The sequence below is a fragment of the Talpa occidentalis genome, unplaced genomic scaffold (assembly GCF_014898055.3).
Source record: "Talpa occidentalis isolate TD23 unplaced genomic scaffold, MPIMG_talOcc4v2.1 talOcc4.17, whole genome shotgun sequence".
Taxonomy (NCBI): Eukaryota; Metazoa; Chordata; class Mammalia; order Eulipotyphla; family Talpidae; genus Talpa; species Talpa occidentalis.
The window spans coordinates 50,251,424-50,267,492 of NW_023601754.1; the positions used below are offsets into that span (position 1 = coordinate 50,251,424).

Genomic DNA, 16,069 nt, shown 5'->3' on the forward strand with positions numbered 1-16,069 from the left:
GGTGGCCACCGCGGCCTCCCGGCCAGGACACCACACCTGAGGGGGGAGCGAACTTAGCCCAGGCCTCCACCTCCTGTGGACCCTGGGCCCCTCCTCGGGCCTGGCCACCACGAGCGCCCGGCCTCACGGCCCACTCCTCACGTCCTGCTCCCTCACGCCTGCTCCCTCACGCCCGCTCCTCACCGCCTGCTCCCTCACCGCCCCTCCCTCACCACCCCTCCTCACGCCCGCTCCCTCACCGCCCCCTCCCTCACCGCCCCCTCCCTCACCAGCCGCTCCCTCACGCCCGCTCCCTCACGCCCCGCTCCTCACGGCCCGCTCCTCACGCCCGCTCCTCACGCCCGCTCCCTCACGCCCGCTCCTCACGCCCGCTCCTCACGCCCGCTCCTCACGCCCCCTCCTCACCGCCCCCTCCCTCACCGCCCGCTCCTCACGCCCGCTCCTCACGCCCGCTCCTCACACGCACACGCGCTGCCGCCCGCACCCCGGCCGCGACGACGGGCTGCACAGACGGGGAGACCACGCCGAGAGCCCCGGCCCGCCCGCCGCCCAGTCCTCATCGTGACCGCCCCGGAGCCCGGCGGCCGGCCCGGCGCCCACTCACCCTCCCGCGCGGGCCGATGCGCTGCGCGACGCGACGGCGACGGCTTTTCACGGGCACCACCGCGCCTGCGCAGGCCGTCGGCGGGCGGGCTTCCCTCTGATAGGGCGGCGGCCGCGGGACGCACGCTGATTGGCCCCGCGCCCACCCATCGGCCAGCGGGCATTGCAAGCCGGCCAATCAGGCCCGAGGGGGCGGGGCTGTGAGCCGGGCGCGGGCCGGCCGTCGGGTCTCCCTTGAGGCCGCAGCCCCCGGCGCGTCTCCGTCGCCTTGAAGCGGCTGCGCCCAGCGTGAGCAGCCGGGCTCCCCGCCGCCCTCTGCGCAGCGGCCCTGCGCCCCCAGCGCCGCCCCTCCGCGCCCACACTCGCGGCACTCAGGCGCCCTGGCGCGGGCCGGGCCTCCCGGCGGCGGGAGCTGCTCCAGGCACTGTCCGGCGGTGTCTCCCCGGGCGAGCCCGTCCCCCTTTTTCCTGCTGGCTTTGTGTTTACGAACCCCCACTAGCACGCTCCCGCCGGAACCCGCCGCCCGCTGCCGCGCCGTCGGCCTCCGGTGCCCACTCGACGAGCGGCGCAGGGGCCTGGCCAGCCGGGCGGTGGGGCTCGAGCGGTCCCCGGGCAGCCCCGGGAGAGCGGCAGGGCCGTGCCCCCTGGCGCCCCGCCGCTCGGCTGTGGGAAGCCCCAGGCAGGGCAGGGCGGCCCGGCGGAGGCGCTGACCACACGCTGGAGTCTGGGCCCGTGACCCTGTTATGCTCCGTTTCCCCGTGTGCGGCAGCCCGCCCGGGTTGCTGCCCCGACTCAGAAACATGAGGGCTGACCCGGAACGGACCCGACCTCCCAAGCCGGGGCCTCATCACAACCCCCCGTCACTGACCCCCCCAACTCGCAGCCTCCGTGCCCATGGCGGGGCCACCAGGCGCAGGGGGTGCGGGGAGACACCGCCTCATGGAGGGTTATTGGGCAGCACGGAGAGCGCCCGGGAGTGCTCCCTCGAGGCGGCCTGGGGTCCTGACCCAGCGGAGCCTACTGTGGGCCCCGAGAACGCGCCACCGCAGCGGGTGGGTCCCCCTCCCGGCTCTGGGGCTGAGCGGCCAGCCTTGCTGTTGGGGCTCGGGCAGCTGCGGTTGGACGCGGCCTGAGGCCCCCGGAGGCAGGAGCCCTCTGGGAGCTGGTGCGAGGCGGGGCCAGAGGTGGGGTGGACGCGGGGCTGGACGGGGCTGGGGTCTGGGACTCGGGGCTGGAAGGCCCCAAACACCAAAACACACCAAACACAGGTGTTTCAGGGTTGGGGGAGACCTAGGTGTTTGGGGGATCCGGATCAGAGTGTTCTGGAGGAAGCTGCAGCAGCGGGAACGAGAAGGACGCAGCAACCACCCCAGGTGCGGCTGGGAAGACCCAGGTGGGCCCCGGCCAGGTGCACTGGGGCGAGGCGGCTAGAGGGGTGGGCAGGGACCTGCCGGCCCTTCTGACCTGCGCCCTGTTCGCCCTGAGCTCACCCAGCCAGGGGTGCCTGGAAGGGACATGGACGCCACTTCTGTGGAGCCGGTGCCCCAGGAGTGAGGGCTCCAAACCCAGGCTCCGCGGACAGGGCACTGCCGGGCCGGGTGCAACGAACCCTCGAAGTCGGGAGCTGCCTGGAGGGCAGGCAGACCCGCTGTGTCCAGTGGCCTGTCAGAGGCGAGGGGGCGCGGCGCTCTGGGGTCCCCTCGGGTGCTGGATGCCGCCCCCATGCTCCGGCCTCACGCAGAGAACCCGCATCTCCCGCACAGGTGAGGGCAGGTCTCCCGCGCCGAGGCGGCCGAGTCGGGCCCAGGTGCGCCCCATCCAGCCCGCTGTGCCCAGCCAATGGGCAGCAGCCACGTCACTGGCCCGGGCTCCCCAAAGCTGCTGGGCGGCGGCTGCTCCTGGCCTGAGGGGCCTGACTGGAGCCGGAGCCAGAGCTGGAGCAGCAGGTGAGGGAGGCGCCGCCCCGCCCGACCCCTGCTGGGCTTTCTCTCCCTGGAGTGGGCGGGAGGCCTCCGCGGGCCTGTGCTGGGACTCAGTTTACCCCATCAGCGCCCGGGACCGCAGAGGACGAGGCCCGGCCCGCGGTGGGAAGCCCCACCTGCAGACGGGTCAGGGGGTACTGAGGGGCTGCGCCCTCCGGGCTCTGAAAGCCACGCCCATGGGGGGGAGGGGGGGCGACCGGAGGCGGGAGCCCTGCCCTGGGCCACTGCTGGATGTAAACCAGTGGTTCCAAGGCCCACTCTGACTCCCACCCTGAGGCTGCTCCTGAGGGCCCCAGGGCACCATCCTCCCCCCCACCTCTCCCCTGGGGCTCCCCACCCCCCTCCACCCATTCCCTGTGGCTCCACCAGCTGCCCCTGGGACCCGCTCCCAGGGTGTCCTTTGCTTCCTTTGCCCAGAAAGGACAGTGGCCGGTCCTCCGCCAGACGGGCCAGTCAGCAGCCAGGCAGGTCCCGCTGGGGGTGTTCCTGCGGGTGCTGGAGACACCTGTGGGGCGGGGCCCGGGGGAGCCGAGAGGAAAGCCCCTCTGAGCACGTATTCTCAGAAAACCACCTTCCCCGAGCCCCCCTGGAGACCCCCACTCCTGTCCTGCCCGTGCAACCCCCTGCGCCCGCCCCCTCCCCTGGCTCGCGGCTCCCTGGCTTCTGGGTGGGCCCCAGAGAAAAGGGCAAAGGGCGCGTCGTGGCCAGGTGCGCTCCCGGGAGAGCGGGCTCTGCTTCAGGGCTGGGGCCCGCTGGTGGGCGGGCTGGGAGTCAGCGGGGAGGGGAGGGGAGAGGAAGAGGCGCGTTCCTCGGGCCCTGCCGCAGGTCTGCGGGGCGCGTCAGTCAGACTCGCTGCGCTGCACGCGTGGTTCCCGGAGACCGGCTCTCAGGAGCCTTCAGGGCGGCTTGGTCCGGGACCTGCTGGGGCTGCAACGCCATCCTCGTGTCCAGACCCGGCTCAGGCACACACGCCTGCTGCTGAGGGGGTCCTGGCCCCACACTGACCTCGGCCCCCCCGGGGTGGGGGGTGGCTGCTGGCCCCCACAGGTGGCCCTGGTGTTGCTGCTCTGCTTGCTCAGGGCAGGGAGGGGGCGCCCGGGACGCTGCACCCGCCTGCTCCAGACAGTCCTGACCTCTCAGGTCCAGACACACCCCAGCGCGCAGACCTCCAGCGGGGGGGATCCGACGCATCCACACCACACAGAGAAGGGGGCGCAGACTTTCCAAATCGAGCCCCTGATGCTCCCTGTCCCCCGTTGGGCAAACGTCCAGCCATAAGGGCTTGGCCCAAAGCTGGGCCCCCGAAGCCCGGAAGCTGCCCCGGTGTGAGGCCCCTCCTGGTGGGACCCCGAGGAGAGGGGCGGGGCCCAGCACACCTGGGAGCACAGCAGCGAGTTCAAGGTCAACACTGCCATGTCCCCTCCCGCGGTCTCACCCACGGGCCTGCCCAGGTTTGCTCCCGACCCGCTGCATCCCCTGTCCAGGGGGCAGTGGCCAGACCAGCCCAGAGCTCACCCCGTCCTCACAGCTCCCTGCCTCTCGCTCGAGTAGCTCACGGCCTGTTTTCCTCCCTCGTTGCAGAAATGGCGCAGGCTGCGCAGCCAGACAGCGCCGCGGAGGCGGAGGTGGGGGAGCGAGGTAAGGAGCCTTTCCTCCAGGGCCCTGCCGGCCTGGACAGAGGTGGGTGTGGGGGTTGCAGGCGCACGTGGTGGGTCCCCTCCCCACGGTTGTCCTCGCCTGTCCCAGTGTGCTGGGTCCTAAGCGCTCCTGGACCTGACGACAGGGACAGTCCCTGTGGTCACCCACAGTTGTAGGGGTTACGCCACAGGCCTGGCCCTGGTGGCTGCAGACACTTTACACCGCTGTGGCAGAGACGGCGACGGGGGCCGAGCGCGGTCCCCAAGACCGCTCCAATGGCAACTTCCTCGGCCAACCTTTTTATATTTGTTTTAAGATTTATTTTACTCATTTATGCGTACTAGAACCGGGGTACAGGCCAGAGGTGTGGGGGTGAGAGGGTTCACCAGAGACAGAGCGGGGAGCAGAACAGGCAGACTGACGAAACCCACTGCTGAGGGGAGCAGCGGGGAGACAGGAGAGGTCTGCTGCGCCATGCGGGTCAGCTCCCTGACTGGGGATCGAACTCATGCTGCGGAGGCTGCGGACAGTAGTGAGACTTAACCGCTGGGCCACCAGGGAGGCCCCTTGGGCAACCTTTTGAGAGTGAATACTTAGCACTGGAAGAACTAGGGCCGAGATCTGGCGCAGAATGTTTTCATACTTCACCTTCATACTGCTTGTGTGAATAGTTGTACGTCTAGGGAAACCACGCAGAGCAGAACACGCTGAGACCCCAGGTGCTACAGCTGTGTGGCCTGGCACTTCGCCTACCAGCAAAGGGGCTGCAGACTGCTGAGGAAAGGGACTCGAGGCTTTTATACTGAGAGGTCATGTCATGTATCTTAACACTCGCTCTTCAAATGATACTCCTCAGTGGGCTTTCTGCGTCCCCAGGTTGTGAGACCATCACCACAAATTCCAGAACACTTTCTCACCCAAAAAGAAACACCAAACCCATTAGCGGCCACTTTTTATGTTCCTCCCTCCTCCCCAAGCCCTAGGAAATCACTGATCTATTTTCCTTCTCTATGAATTTGCCTATTCTGGAGTTTCAAATACACGGAATCAGACAGTCTGTGGCCTTTCATGACAGGCTCCCACTTACCATGTTTTTTCAGATGCATCAGCATTGTGGCACATATCAGCACTTCATTCCTTTTTACTGCTGAGTAATATTCCACGGTATGGACATACCACATGGTCTTTATCCATTTGTCAGTCAACGGGCATTGAGTTCTTTTTACTCTTTGGCTGTTGTGGCTAACGCTGCTATTAACATTCATATACTAGTAAGTGGTCATGGAGCGAAGTGATTGAACTTGTGAGATGTTTCGTGAACACAGTGTTCGGTATTTCAGTTCTTTAAATGCCAGGCTCTGAAGTCACTTCAGGCTGGGCTTTTATTTCACCGGCATCACATAACTCACGCTGGCCTTGCGCACATTACTGATTGATCAGTCACATACCACAATGCCTCCTTAGGCATGTCCAGAACTTGGGGCCACGCACCCACATCCTCTACCCTCCCAGTTGCTCTGTCTCGCAGCCCACGCCGCCGGCAGTTGACTAGCTTAACCCGGGTCATCCTTACTTGAGTGTCCTGGGGCTGCAGTGGGGGAGCCATGAGCCCACAAAAGTGGAATGTGAGGTGCTGAAAAGAGCAATCAGATTAGAGAGCTCTTTTGTCGGCCCAGGGTGAGTTTCGGGACTGATCTCTGAGCGAGGGTGGAGCTTGTTAGCAGGAGGTCACCGAGAAAAACCCAGAATGCCCATTTGTGCAGACCCGGGCCTTGGGTTCTGTGTCAGCTTCACCTCCTATCTACCTCTCCCCCTCCTGCCCGCCAGGCCCTGGGGGTCAGCAGTGGGACTACAAGGGCCTCGTGATCACGAAATTCGCCTTGAGCAAGGACGGCCACGCTGACGGCGCCCACTTGGCTCCCGACTCTGCGGAGATGCGGGCGCTGGCCAGCGCTTTCGACGCCGACGCTGGTGGCTTCCGGCCCCGCACTGTGGTCCTGCAGGGCCCGGCGGGCAGCGGGAAGTCGGCGCTGGCGCGGAGGGTGCTGCTGGGCTGGGCGCGGGACGAGCTGTTCCAGCACACCTTCTCCCACGTTTTCCTGCTGGCGGCCCGCGAGGCGCAGAGCGCGCACGAGGGCAGCTTGGCCGAGCTGGTGTCCCGGGAGTGGGCGGACAGCCCCGCGCCTCTGGAGGACGTGCTGTCCCGGCCCGAGGGGCTCTTGTTCGTGCTCGATGGTTTCGACGACCCGGCCCTCGGCCTGCAGGCCGGCCGGGAGGTGTGCGAGCACTGGGCGGAGAAGCGCCCCGCGGCCGTGCTGGCGCGCAGCCTGCTGAGCAAGGCCCTGCTCCCCGCGTGCTCCCTGCTCGTCATGGCCCGCGATGCCGGTGTGGGGGCGCTCATGTCCCTGCTGGTGTCGCCCCGGTTCCTCGTGCTGGGGGGCGTCTTGCTGGAGCAGAGTGTTCGGCTGCTGCAGGAGCGCAGCGACCCGGGGCTGCAGGCGGCGCAGGCGCTGCTCTGGGCGGCGGACAGCCCCCCTTGCTGGAGCGCAGCGGGGAGCCTGTGGTGTGCGTGCTCCTGGGGGAGGCCCTGCGGCTGCAGCAGGTGGCAGGCGGTACCCCCGGCCAGACCGTCACAGGCCTGTATGCCACCTTCGTGTTCCAGCAGCTCGCCCCGGGGGATGCAGCCCCAAAGCGCCTCGGGCAGACAGGCAGGGCCGTGCTGAGGGGCCTGTGCAGGCTGGCCGCCGAGGGGCTGTGGGGCCTGAGGGGCACCTTTGCGGCAGAGGACGTCCAGGGCTGCGGGCTGCAGCAGCCCGAGCTCTGCGGGCTGCTCCACGCCCGCTGCCTGCTGCCGGGCCTGGGCGGAGAGACCTGCTACGCGTTCCTGCACCCCAGCCTCCAGGAGTTCTGCGCCGCCCTGCACTACGTCCTGGACGGCCTGGACAGGGACCCGGCCCCCGGCACCCCACTCCTGGAGAGCACCAGCTTGCCGGCACCCGCGCAGGCCGGCATCGGGGCCCACATGGGCCAGATGAAGCGCTTCCTGTTCGGCCTCGTGGGCGGGGAGGTGGCGGGCACGCTGGGGGTCCTGCTGGGCCAGCCCGTGCCCCCGGGGCTCAGGGAGCGACTGCTGCGCTGGGTGTCCCTGCTGAGCCGGCCGGCCGGCACCCCTGCGCCCCAGGACATGCTCGAGGCCTTCTACTGCCTGTTCGAGACGCAGGACGCCGAGTTCGCGCGCTCGGCGCTGAGCGGCTTCCGAGAGCTGCGGCTGCGCCTGCACCGGCGCGCGGACTGGGCCGTGGCCGCCTTCTGCCTCCAGCACTGCCGCGGCCTGCGCAGGCTCCGCGCCGACGTCCAGGAGGAGCGCTCCGGGGGCCAGGCCGCCGCAGGGTGAGCGACGCCTGCCAGGGCGCTTGCCCTGTGCATCTTTGTGGGCGTAACTGGCCCCCAAAAAGGAGATGCGTGGTGCTGTCTGTCTGTCCGTCGATGTAATCACACAATCAAGTTCATTGGCATAGCGGCCCCCATCACCTGACACCATAATCCATAATCCCCCCACCCCCGTCTGTATGTCTGTGTGTGTGTGTGTGTGTGTGTGTGTGTGTGTAGGACAGGTCACATAGAAACACGGCCCATTATGAAACCATTCCCCTCCTTAGCACCCTAGGAATACCCACCCTGTACCCCAAATACTGCGTCCTTGCTCAGGGTCTCCCCACATCCCTCCCTCCCCCCGGGCAACCACAATTCACACTCTGCTCCTCGGGGCTTGGCCATTTCAGGTTCCACCCGCCAGTGAGCAGGTGCATGTCTTCCTGGGATGAGCTAATGCCATGTAGCAAAAAGCCCCCTGGCTCACGCCAGTGGCAAGCTCGCTGCCTTTTTCATGGCTGAGTGGTATTCCACTAAGTTGTGTTCCCCCCCCCCTTTTAATCTATTTCTATGTTAACAGACCTTCCTTTTCCCCATACTTCGGCTGTTGTGGATACGGATTACAGTCTCTCCTTGGGATTCTCACTTAAGTTCTGGGTGTTTATCTGGATAACTCGCCAGCAGTGGGGATCACTGGGGAGTTCTGTTTTGAGTTTTTTGAAAAACCTCCACCTGTTATGCAGCATGGCCACACCATCTTACATCCAAGGGGAAGCCCAAATTTGAGCACAGGTGTGATCTGAGAGCTAGTGGCTGGAGACCACGCCAGCCCACCCCCTCGGCTACTGACGACGCAGGGGGTGATGTGAGAACTCTGCAGGGCTCAGCCATCACAGGCTGCCCTAACAGAGCCACCTGTCTCTCTGGCCTTCTCAGGGCACCTGCTCAGGTTGAGCCCATGCTGTGGAAGCACATGTTTGTCCCCTTCTCCAATGCAGGACTCAGGTGGAGACCCTCACTGCTGAGTGCTGGGAAAAGATGTGCTCGGTGCTCAGCACCCACCCAAGCCTTCAGCAGCTGGAACTGAGTGGCAGCCTCTTGGAAGAATGGGCCATGAAGACCCTCTGTGTGAAGATGAGGCAGCCGGCCTGTAAAATACAGACTCTGAAGTAAGGCTGCCCGGACGTGGCCGTGTCACATTTCCCTCCCCTCTGCTGAGAGATCTGTCTACACAGTGTATTCAGAGGGGCTAAGTGCCATGGGAGGTAGAGAAATTAAGACCTGGTGAAGAGGTAACTGAGGCAGGCTCTTTTACTCTGGGCTTTGAAGGATGAATAGGAGTTGGTTAGTGAAAGAAGCAGTGAGTGAAAGCTTGTCTTTAAGCAAATGGTAGAATATAAGGCAATGGCAGGTTCGAAGTGCCTGACTTATGAGAGCCAAAGTGGTGAATGAGCTCTGGGGTCCGTGGTAGACCCCAGTGACTGTCGTGGGAGTAGGAGCTGATGTGCTAATTCTACTTCAGACAGAGGTTCTGCTTGTCTCCACATCCTCCGTGACCAAGCAGACAGCTGTGGCATGGAGAAGTGAGCCACGGGGTTCTTGGCTCAATGGCTGATGCCTTCCCCTCCCTGATATCCCTTAGCCACTCCCCTCACCCTGGTGCCTCTTCTCCAGCCATTTCCTCACAGCGGGCTGTGCCCACTGGCCCCAGGACAATGAGTGACGTCCCGTCACCGAAGCCCTGCTCTGAACTCAGCTGTTCCATGCAGTTATCTTAAAGGCGTCCCCCCCAAGAAGCCCTCCCTACTAATTGTCCCTATTTTAATTTCTCCTTCTACCCTACACGTTGCTTTGATTCTTTTGTCACTCTGTAATACCACAGAAATACTTGGTAATGGCAAAAAGGTTCAGGAAGTACAAGGGGTGTTAAGTCCTCTGGCTTCCCTGTTTCCCCAGTTAGCCACTGTCACATCTCCTGCTAAGTCTTCCACACAGGCGTGCGTGCAGGTGACTGTTGAACGACAGGGCTGAAACTCTGCACATGCACAAATGACTTTTTTTGTGGTCATGGGGTAAACATTCAAGGATCCAACCAACCTTGCCCCCACACCTGCATTACCTGAGGGTCAATGTTCATACTGGTATGTGAATTCTTTTTATCCAAGTGGTGTCCTATGCCACCTGTGCTGAGAGTTGACTTCCCAATTTGAACTTGACCATAGGCTTGTAGTTCTACGTGTACCAGGCGATGCCATGTTTCATCCCGAAGTGTTACTCGCATCCAGCTCGGTCTCCCCTCCTGCAGGAAGCTCAACGGTGCGGGATGTTGACACTGCTTGACGCTCTGCCCCCGGTGCCTGGTGCGCTGGAGGGCTAGGCATTTGCTGCTTTAAAGTTAAATAAATGCAAGGGCGGTGAGACGTGAGAGCTGCAATGAGAGCAGATCCCCGGCTCCTGGCTTGAAGTTCCATTTTATCTCTTCTGCAGATTTGAAGGTGCACAGATCTCCCTGGGTCTCCGTCACCTCTGGAGGGTCCTTATCACCAACCCTAACATCAAGTCCCTGAGCTTGGAGAGCAGCACCCTGAACGGTGAGGACGTAGCCATGGCCTGTGAGGCCCTGAAACATCCTAGCTGTTCGCTGGAGTCTTTGAGGTGAGTCCTGAGTCTGTTTTTTGATTTGGGCTGTTTTTGTTGTTGGTGTCACCTTGGAATACTTGTCTGTAGTAAGTTGCAAACAAACAGTGGAGCAATGGGATAAAACCCGAGCTGACAGAGGCCACCCAACTCTGGCTTGGAAACGCTCGACGGGAAATCTGATGGCGAGTGTGTTTTGCGTCAACCAAAAATAACTTTCAAGTTTCCATCAAGACCCAAGATAGAGTAGAAGGCCCCACACACACCCAAGCAGTTGCTCCCGGGGTCACATCCTGCCTGACGATGCCATGTGGAGACCAGACTCTGACCTTGGCCCACGCTGGGGGTGGCCGCGTGGATGAAGCCATGGGGAAACTGGGCGGGAGAGGCCCATGGGGGCGCCTGAGGAGGTGGGTGAGGAGGCCTGGGTAGGAGAGGGGCGGGCGCGGCCAGCGGAAGGACCGACTGACGCCGCCCTGATGCCAGTGTCCGAGGCCAGCGGCGCGGCCGGCGGGCGGACCCGGGCACGGTCGCCGGGGGACACCGGCTTCCGTCGTGTCTCTGCAGGCTGGACCGCTGCGGGCTGCCCCGCGCCTGCGCCCCAGAGATCGCCCGGATCCTCGAGACGTGCCAGAGCCTGCAGTGCCTGAGCCTGGCGGGGAACAGGCTGGGCGGCCGCGGCGTGGGGCCCCTGCGCGAAGCCCTGGAGGCCTCGCCCTGCGCCCTGCAGCGGCTAGTGTGAGTGCACCCCGCTGTGGGGGGCGCTGTGACCTGTGGGGGCGCGGCCCTTCTAAGGTCCTGGGCTTGGGGCAGGGCCTCTGAGTCCCCTGAATTTGGGGACATGGGGGGCTCACGGGGTGGGCAGAAGTGGGGGCTCACAGGGGCAGGAGCTGTGGTGTCTGGGGGTGACGTGGGGCTCACCGCGACCCCTCACACTCTCCTCCAGGCTGGGGAGCTGTGGCCTCAGCACCGCTGACTGCCGTGACCTGGCCGCGGGCCTGGGCTCCAACCGCAGCCTGACTCACCTGTGCCTGTCCGGCAACGCCCTGGGCAGCGAGGGCGCCAGCGCGCTGTGCCAGGCCCTGAGGCGCCCCGGCTGCGGCCTCCAGCGGCTGCTGTGAGTGTACCGGGCTCGCGCCAGGGTGGTCCCTCTCGGCACCCAGAGTGGGGTTGGGGGGACCCACCTCGGACCCTGGACCTCAGCCCCGCCACGCATGTGGGACGGACGCCGGGTGGCACGTGGCCCCAGGGATGGGGCGCTCCTGGCTGCTCTGCAGAGACAGGAGCCGCGTCCGGAGCTGGGGCGGCGCAGCCCAGGGAGCAGGAGGCTGGGGGGTGGCGGGGCGGCCTCCTGTCTGACCGCCTCAAAACACGAACCCACCACGGGGAGGGCGCGCTGAGAGCTGCCCCAGACGAGCGTGACCCCCCAGGCTGGACGGCTGTGACCTGGACGTGGCCGCCTGCGGCTTCCTGGCCTTCGCGCTCATGGACAACCCGCAGCTGACGCACCTGAGCCTCAGCGCCAACCCTGTGAGGGACGACGGGGCCCGGCTCCTGTGCGAGGCCGTCGCCAGCCCCGCCTGCCACCTGCGTGACCTGGCGTGAGTCACCGGGGCAGGGGTGGGCAGTGGGAGGCGGGCAGGGGCAGCCCGGCAGCGGGGTGGTGGCTGGGGTCGGCTTGGCCTGCTCCCGGCTTGGCCATGGGCTCCCGCCCCACAAGCGGGGGGCTCTGTGCCTGGGGGTGGAGGCTCCGGCCTCCTCACCCTTTCCCGGACTCAGGGTCCCGGCGCCAGGCTGGGGCGCCCCCCCTCCTCGAGCGGGACCAGCTAGCAGGTGTGGGAGCAGAGGCCCACCCCGCTCACGCGCTGGTCAGCTACACGGGGCTGCGGGTCTTGTGGGGCGGCCGGCCCAGGGCGGGGTACCCTGCCTGTTTGCTGGGTGCCCTGTTACGCCGCCTGGCCCAGGAAGCCCGCACTGGGGCCCGCCCGGCCTCGAGGCTTTGGATCCCCGCCGGAAGGAGGCCTGGGCGGGCCCTTTGGGAGACGCGCAATCGCCCCTAAGGCCCTGAACCCCCAGGGCGAAGGACCTGCCCCCTGAGCCCAGGCTGACGCCCCCTCCGCCCGCCCGCGGCAGGTTGGCCGGGTGCCGCCTCACTGCCGCCTGCTGCAAGAGCCTGGCCGCGGCCGTCGGGAGGAGCCGGCACCTGCGGGCCCTGGACCTGGCCGCCAACGCCCTGGGCGACGCGGGGGTCGCCGCGCTCTGCGAGGGGCTGAAGCAACGCGGGAGCACCCTGGAGAGACTGGGGTGCGTTCCCGGGCACCTCTGGGAGCCTCTGCCCATCAGCCCCCGCGCCACCCCTCCCCGCCCTAGTGCCCCCTGTGCCCCGCCCTGTGCCCCGCCCTCGTGCAGGCCGTGCAGGCCCCGCAGACCCCGGTCTCCCCAGGCTGGAGGCCTGCGAGCTGACCGACGCCGGCTGTGAGGCGCTGTCCTCGGCCCTCGGCGTCAACGAGCGCCTGGCCGGCCTCAACCTGGCGCGGAACCACTTCGGCGCGGCGGGCGCGCAGCAGCTGTGTCGGGCCTTCACCCGCCCCGCATCCGCGCTCCGGAGCGTGGGGTGAGTCCTGCGCGGGCTGCGGGCGCCCGGGGGGCAGCGCTCGGGACCCGGGGCTCAGGGCGCGCCTGCGTCCGGCTGGGCAGGGAGGCCGGCGCTCCGGACCCGGGCTGGGGCCGCAGGCCGGGGACAGACGGAGCCCGTCACGGGCGGGCGGGGGCTTGGGAGGGCGCCTGAGCAAAGCGGTCGTCGGAAATTTTAAACCACGAGCTGGAAGTGCCGTGGGGTGCAGCCGCTGTTTCTGGGTGAACGCCTGAAAGTTGAAAGCAGGCCTCGACGAGGTGCCTGGGTGCCAGTGCTCGGCCGCTGGCCGGAGGAGGGGCCGCCCCGGGCCCATCACGGGGGCCGAGAGGCAAATGTGGGGTATCCCCGCGGGGGATGTTACTCGGCCTTGGGAAGGTGGAGCCGCGGCTGCTCAGTAGCTCCCATTCACCCAGGAGACAGTGGCTGAGGGCATCCCGGCGATGAGCGGGCACAGGTTTGGGGGCGCGTGGGGAGACGGGCAATGGACTGCACTGGCCGGAGGCCTGGACTGACCACCCGAGGCAGCGCGTGATGTGTCCCTACGGACAGCGAGCTCCCGGCTGCCCACGGTTTTCCCCCGGTGCCCAGCCGGGCCCTGCCCGGGAGCCGGGAGCCGGCGGGAGGATGGGGTCAGTCACTGCGGCGGAGGCCTGGGTGGGGGCTGAGGCGCAGCAGGGAAGCGGGAGGGGCGAGGAGGGGGAGACGGAGGAGGGGCTCAGCTCAGCGACCTGGCGCGCGCCCACCGCAGGGCCCTCGGGCGAGGAGCCAGCAGGGCAGGTCAGCAGACAGAAGATGCTCGTGGCCGTGACCCTTGGGCCTCGGCTGCCCCCACCGCCCGGGGACTCAGCGGTTGGGGCGGAGGCTGGGGCCTTGCCGGGGACCCCCCCTGGCGCAGGGGCGAGGCTGTGCCCGCGGGCACCTGTCCTCGCCCCACCCTGGAGTACCGCCCCGCGAGGGCGGGGCCTGCCGGCGTCGGGGCTCCTGGCCGGCTGCCTTGGCGGGTGGAGCCACCCGCAGCAGCTGCGCCTGCAGAGCCGCGCGCCCCCCACAGCCGCGGGCGGCTCCCCGCAGGGGTGTCTTCCTCTGGGGCGCCTGCGCTCCCGCGCCCCAGCTGCGGCCTCGGGCGCTGCGCGGAGGGCAGGGCGGGCAGCGAGTCCTGAACTGTCTCCTGCCAGGCTGTGGACGCAGCAGTACCCCGCGGAGGTGAGGGCGCTGCTGGAGGAGGCGCGGCTGCGCAGGCCGGGCGCGGAGATCGCCGACGGCTGGTGGGCGCGGGCCGAGGACGGCCGGGACTGGTGGAGGAGCTGAGGCCCAGGCCGCCCCGCGGGCGCCCCGCGCCGTGTAACCGCCGACCTGGGGCAGGTGGCGCGACCTGGGGCCGGTGGGGCGGGGCAAATAAATGAGCACGGCGAGCATCGGGGCTCGTCCCGCGGCCTCTCCATCGTGGGCGTCGGCCGGGAGCAGAGGCGGGCGGCCTCCCAGTCCCCAAGGACCCCCGTGGCGCCCAGGCGGCCCGATGGACGCGCAGGTGACCCCTCCCCCTCCCGGCGGGGTTTCGGAGCTGAGGGCGCTTGGGCTGTAGCGGCTCGACGCTGGGCGCGCAGAGTGGGTTTCAACCCGCCCGGGCGCGCACGAGCTGCAGGGTGCCCGAGCCTCTTCCCCGCGGCGCGGCCTCGCGCCGGCATCGCCAGGCCCAGGCACCTGCCAGGCCCAGGAAGCCCGCGGGCAGCTGACACGCGCCCCTGTTGTTCCAGCGTCGGGGGTCCACGCCCGCCCGGAGCCCCCGGCTGCTCGCGGGCCGTTGGAGGGCCCGTCCCGGTCCCCGCAGCCCTCGGGCGCAGGCGGGGGGAGGGCCGCGCGGCCTCCCGGAGCAGGTGGCCCGGGCGGCTACGTTCTGGGGCCAGCTCGTCTGCGGGACCCGGAGCAGCCGGTGGGCCGCAGGCGGGCGGAGGGGCCGGGGTGTTATGGCCCCTGTGCCGGGAGGGGGCTCCCTGCGCGCTCCCCGGTGCCCGCCAGATGGCGGCAGCGCGCTGCCCGCGGTGCCCCTGTCCCGGGCAGGCGCCCCTGCTCCGGCTGCCGCGTGGGGGGGGGGGCAGGGCTGTGCCCCTCATCGAGGCAGCAGCCCTGTCTGCCACCCACCAAATGGCCGCAGCGCCCGCCTGTTCCGACCCCAAAGCGGCCCCAGACATTGCGGGTGTCACCTGGGGCGCCACGGTGGCCTGGGCACGCCCGGACTCCAGCAGGCAGAACTGCGCCCAGGCCGGCCACGAGGGGCAGTGCCCAGGGCTGACGCGCCTTTCTCCTGCGGGGCAGCTGCTGAGTGGACACCCAGGAGCGGCCCCCCCCTCCGGTGTCCAGGCCCACGCGGCCGAGGTGCCTCTGGAGTGAGTGTTAGGAGACCACGCGTGATTCCGGCCACAGGACACCCCGGAACAAGGAGGCCAGGGTGGCGCGCCTCGGGCAGAGGCCCGGAGGACAGCACCGGGGAGAGCGCGAGGGGCTGTGGCCGGGGCCGTGGGCTCACTGTCCGTGGGCCCGGCGGCCCTCTGGTGGGGTGCCCACCGGGGCCTCATGTAAGGGCGCACGGGTCTCCTGCCCGGCTTTAGTCTGGTGTCCTTTGTGGGGCGGCACTCGCGCCGGGTTGTCAGTGGGAGCCCCGCGGGTCTGACCCCTCCGCGGGGCTGGGGGCCTGGGTCACTCCGATGGATTCTGCATCTTTGCCCAGATCACCAGGAGGAACCCCAGTTAAGCTGGCGGGGGGGTTGGAAAAGAATTGAGAAAGCTTTTGTTTTTAAACTGCCGCTGCTGGCAGCTGAACGCCCGCGTCCCCCCAACGCAAATCGCCCCTGTTGGAGCCCCGCCCAGGCCAGAGCCAGCGGGGAGGCCACGACCACCTCGATAAAGGCTGGCTGTAAGCATGGCAGCCGGGCCATCTTGCTCATTATTTTGGCTTAAAACCTTTACGAAGCTTATTTAAAGGCTAATTTTGGGTTTACCTCAGGAGACAGCAACACAAGGTCTTGACCTATGCATTTCTGTCATGTGCCGTGTAATGCACTGTGTGGGCGCCCCACCGGCCCCACCCCCACGCAGCCCTGCCCGCTCCCCCAGGGAACCTGGCCCTGCCTCCACGCAGCCCTGGGCCCGCCCCCCACGGAGCCTGGACCGGGTCACCTCATGACCACCCTGCTGCTCCCAACAA

The 16,069-nt window shown here is 67.3% G+C and overlaps 1 protein-coding gene across 1 annotated transcript; it reads left to right on the forward strand.

The window, feature by feature from the left end:
• The first annotated feature begins 2,314 nt into the window (after nucleotides 1-2,314).
• On the forward strand, nucleotides 2,315-14,175 carry NLRP5 (NLR family pyrin domain containing 5). The gene is made up of 12 exons (XM_037515623.1): nucleotides 2,315-2,366; nucleotides 4,167-4,223; nucleotides 6,051-6,726; nucleotides 6,774-7,613; nucleotides 8,594-8,764; nucleotides 10,083-10,250; nucleotides 10,800-10,970; nucleotides 11,179-11,349; nucleotides 11,663-11,833; nucleotides 12,366-12,536; nucleotides 12,676-12,846; nucleotides 14,043-14,175. Exons 1-12 carry the CDS (start codon nucleotides 2,315-2,317, stop codon nucleotides 14,173-14,175), a joined length of 2,952 nt encoding a protein of 983 aa, XP_037371520.1.
• Nucleotides 14,176-16,069: the final 1,894 nt, after the last annotated feature.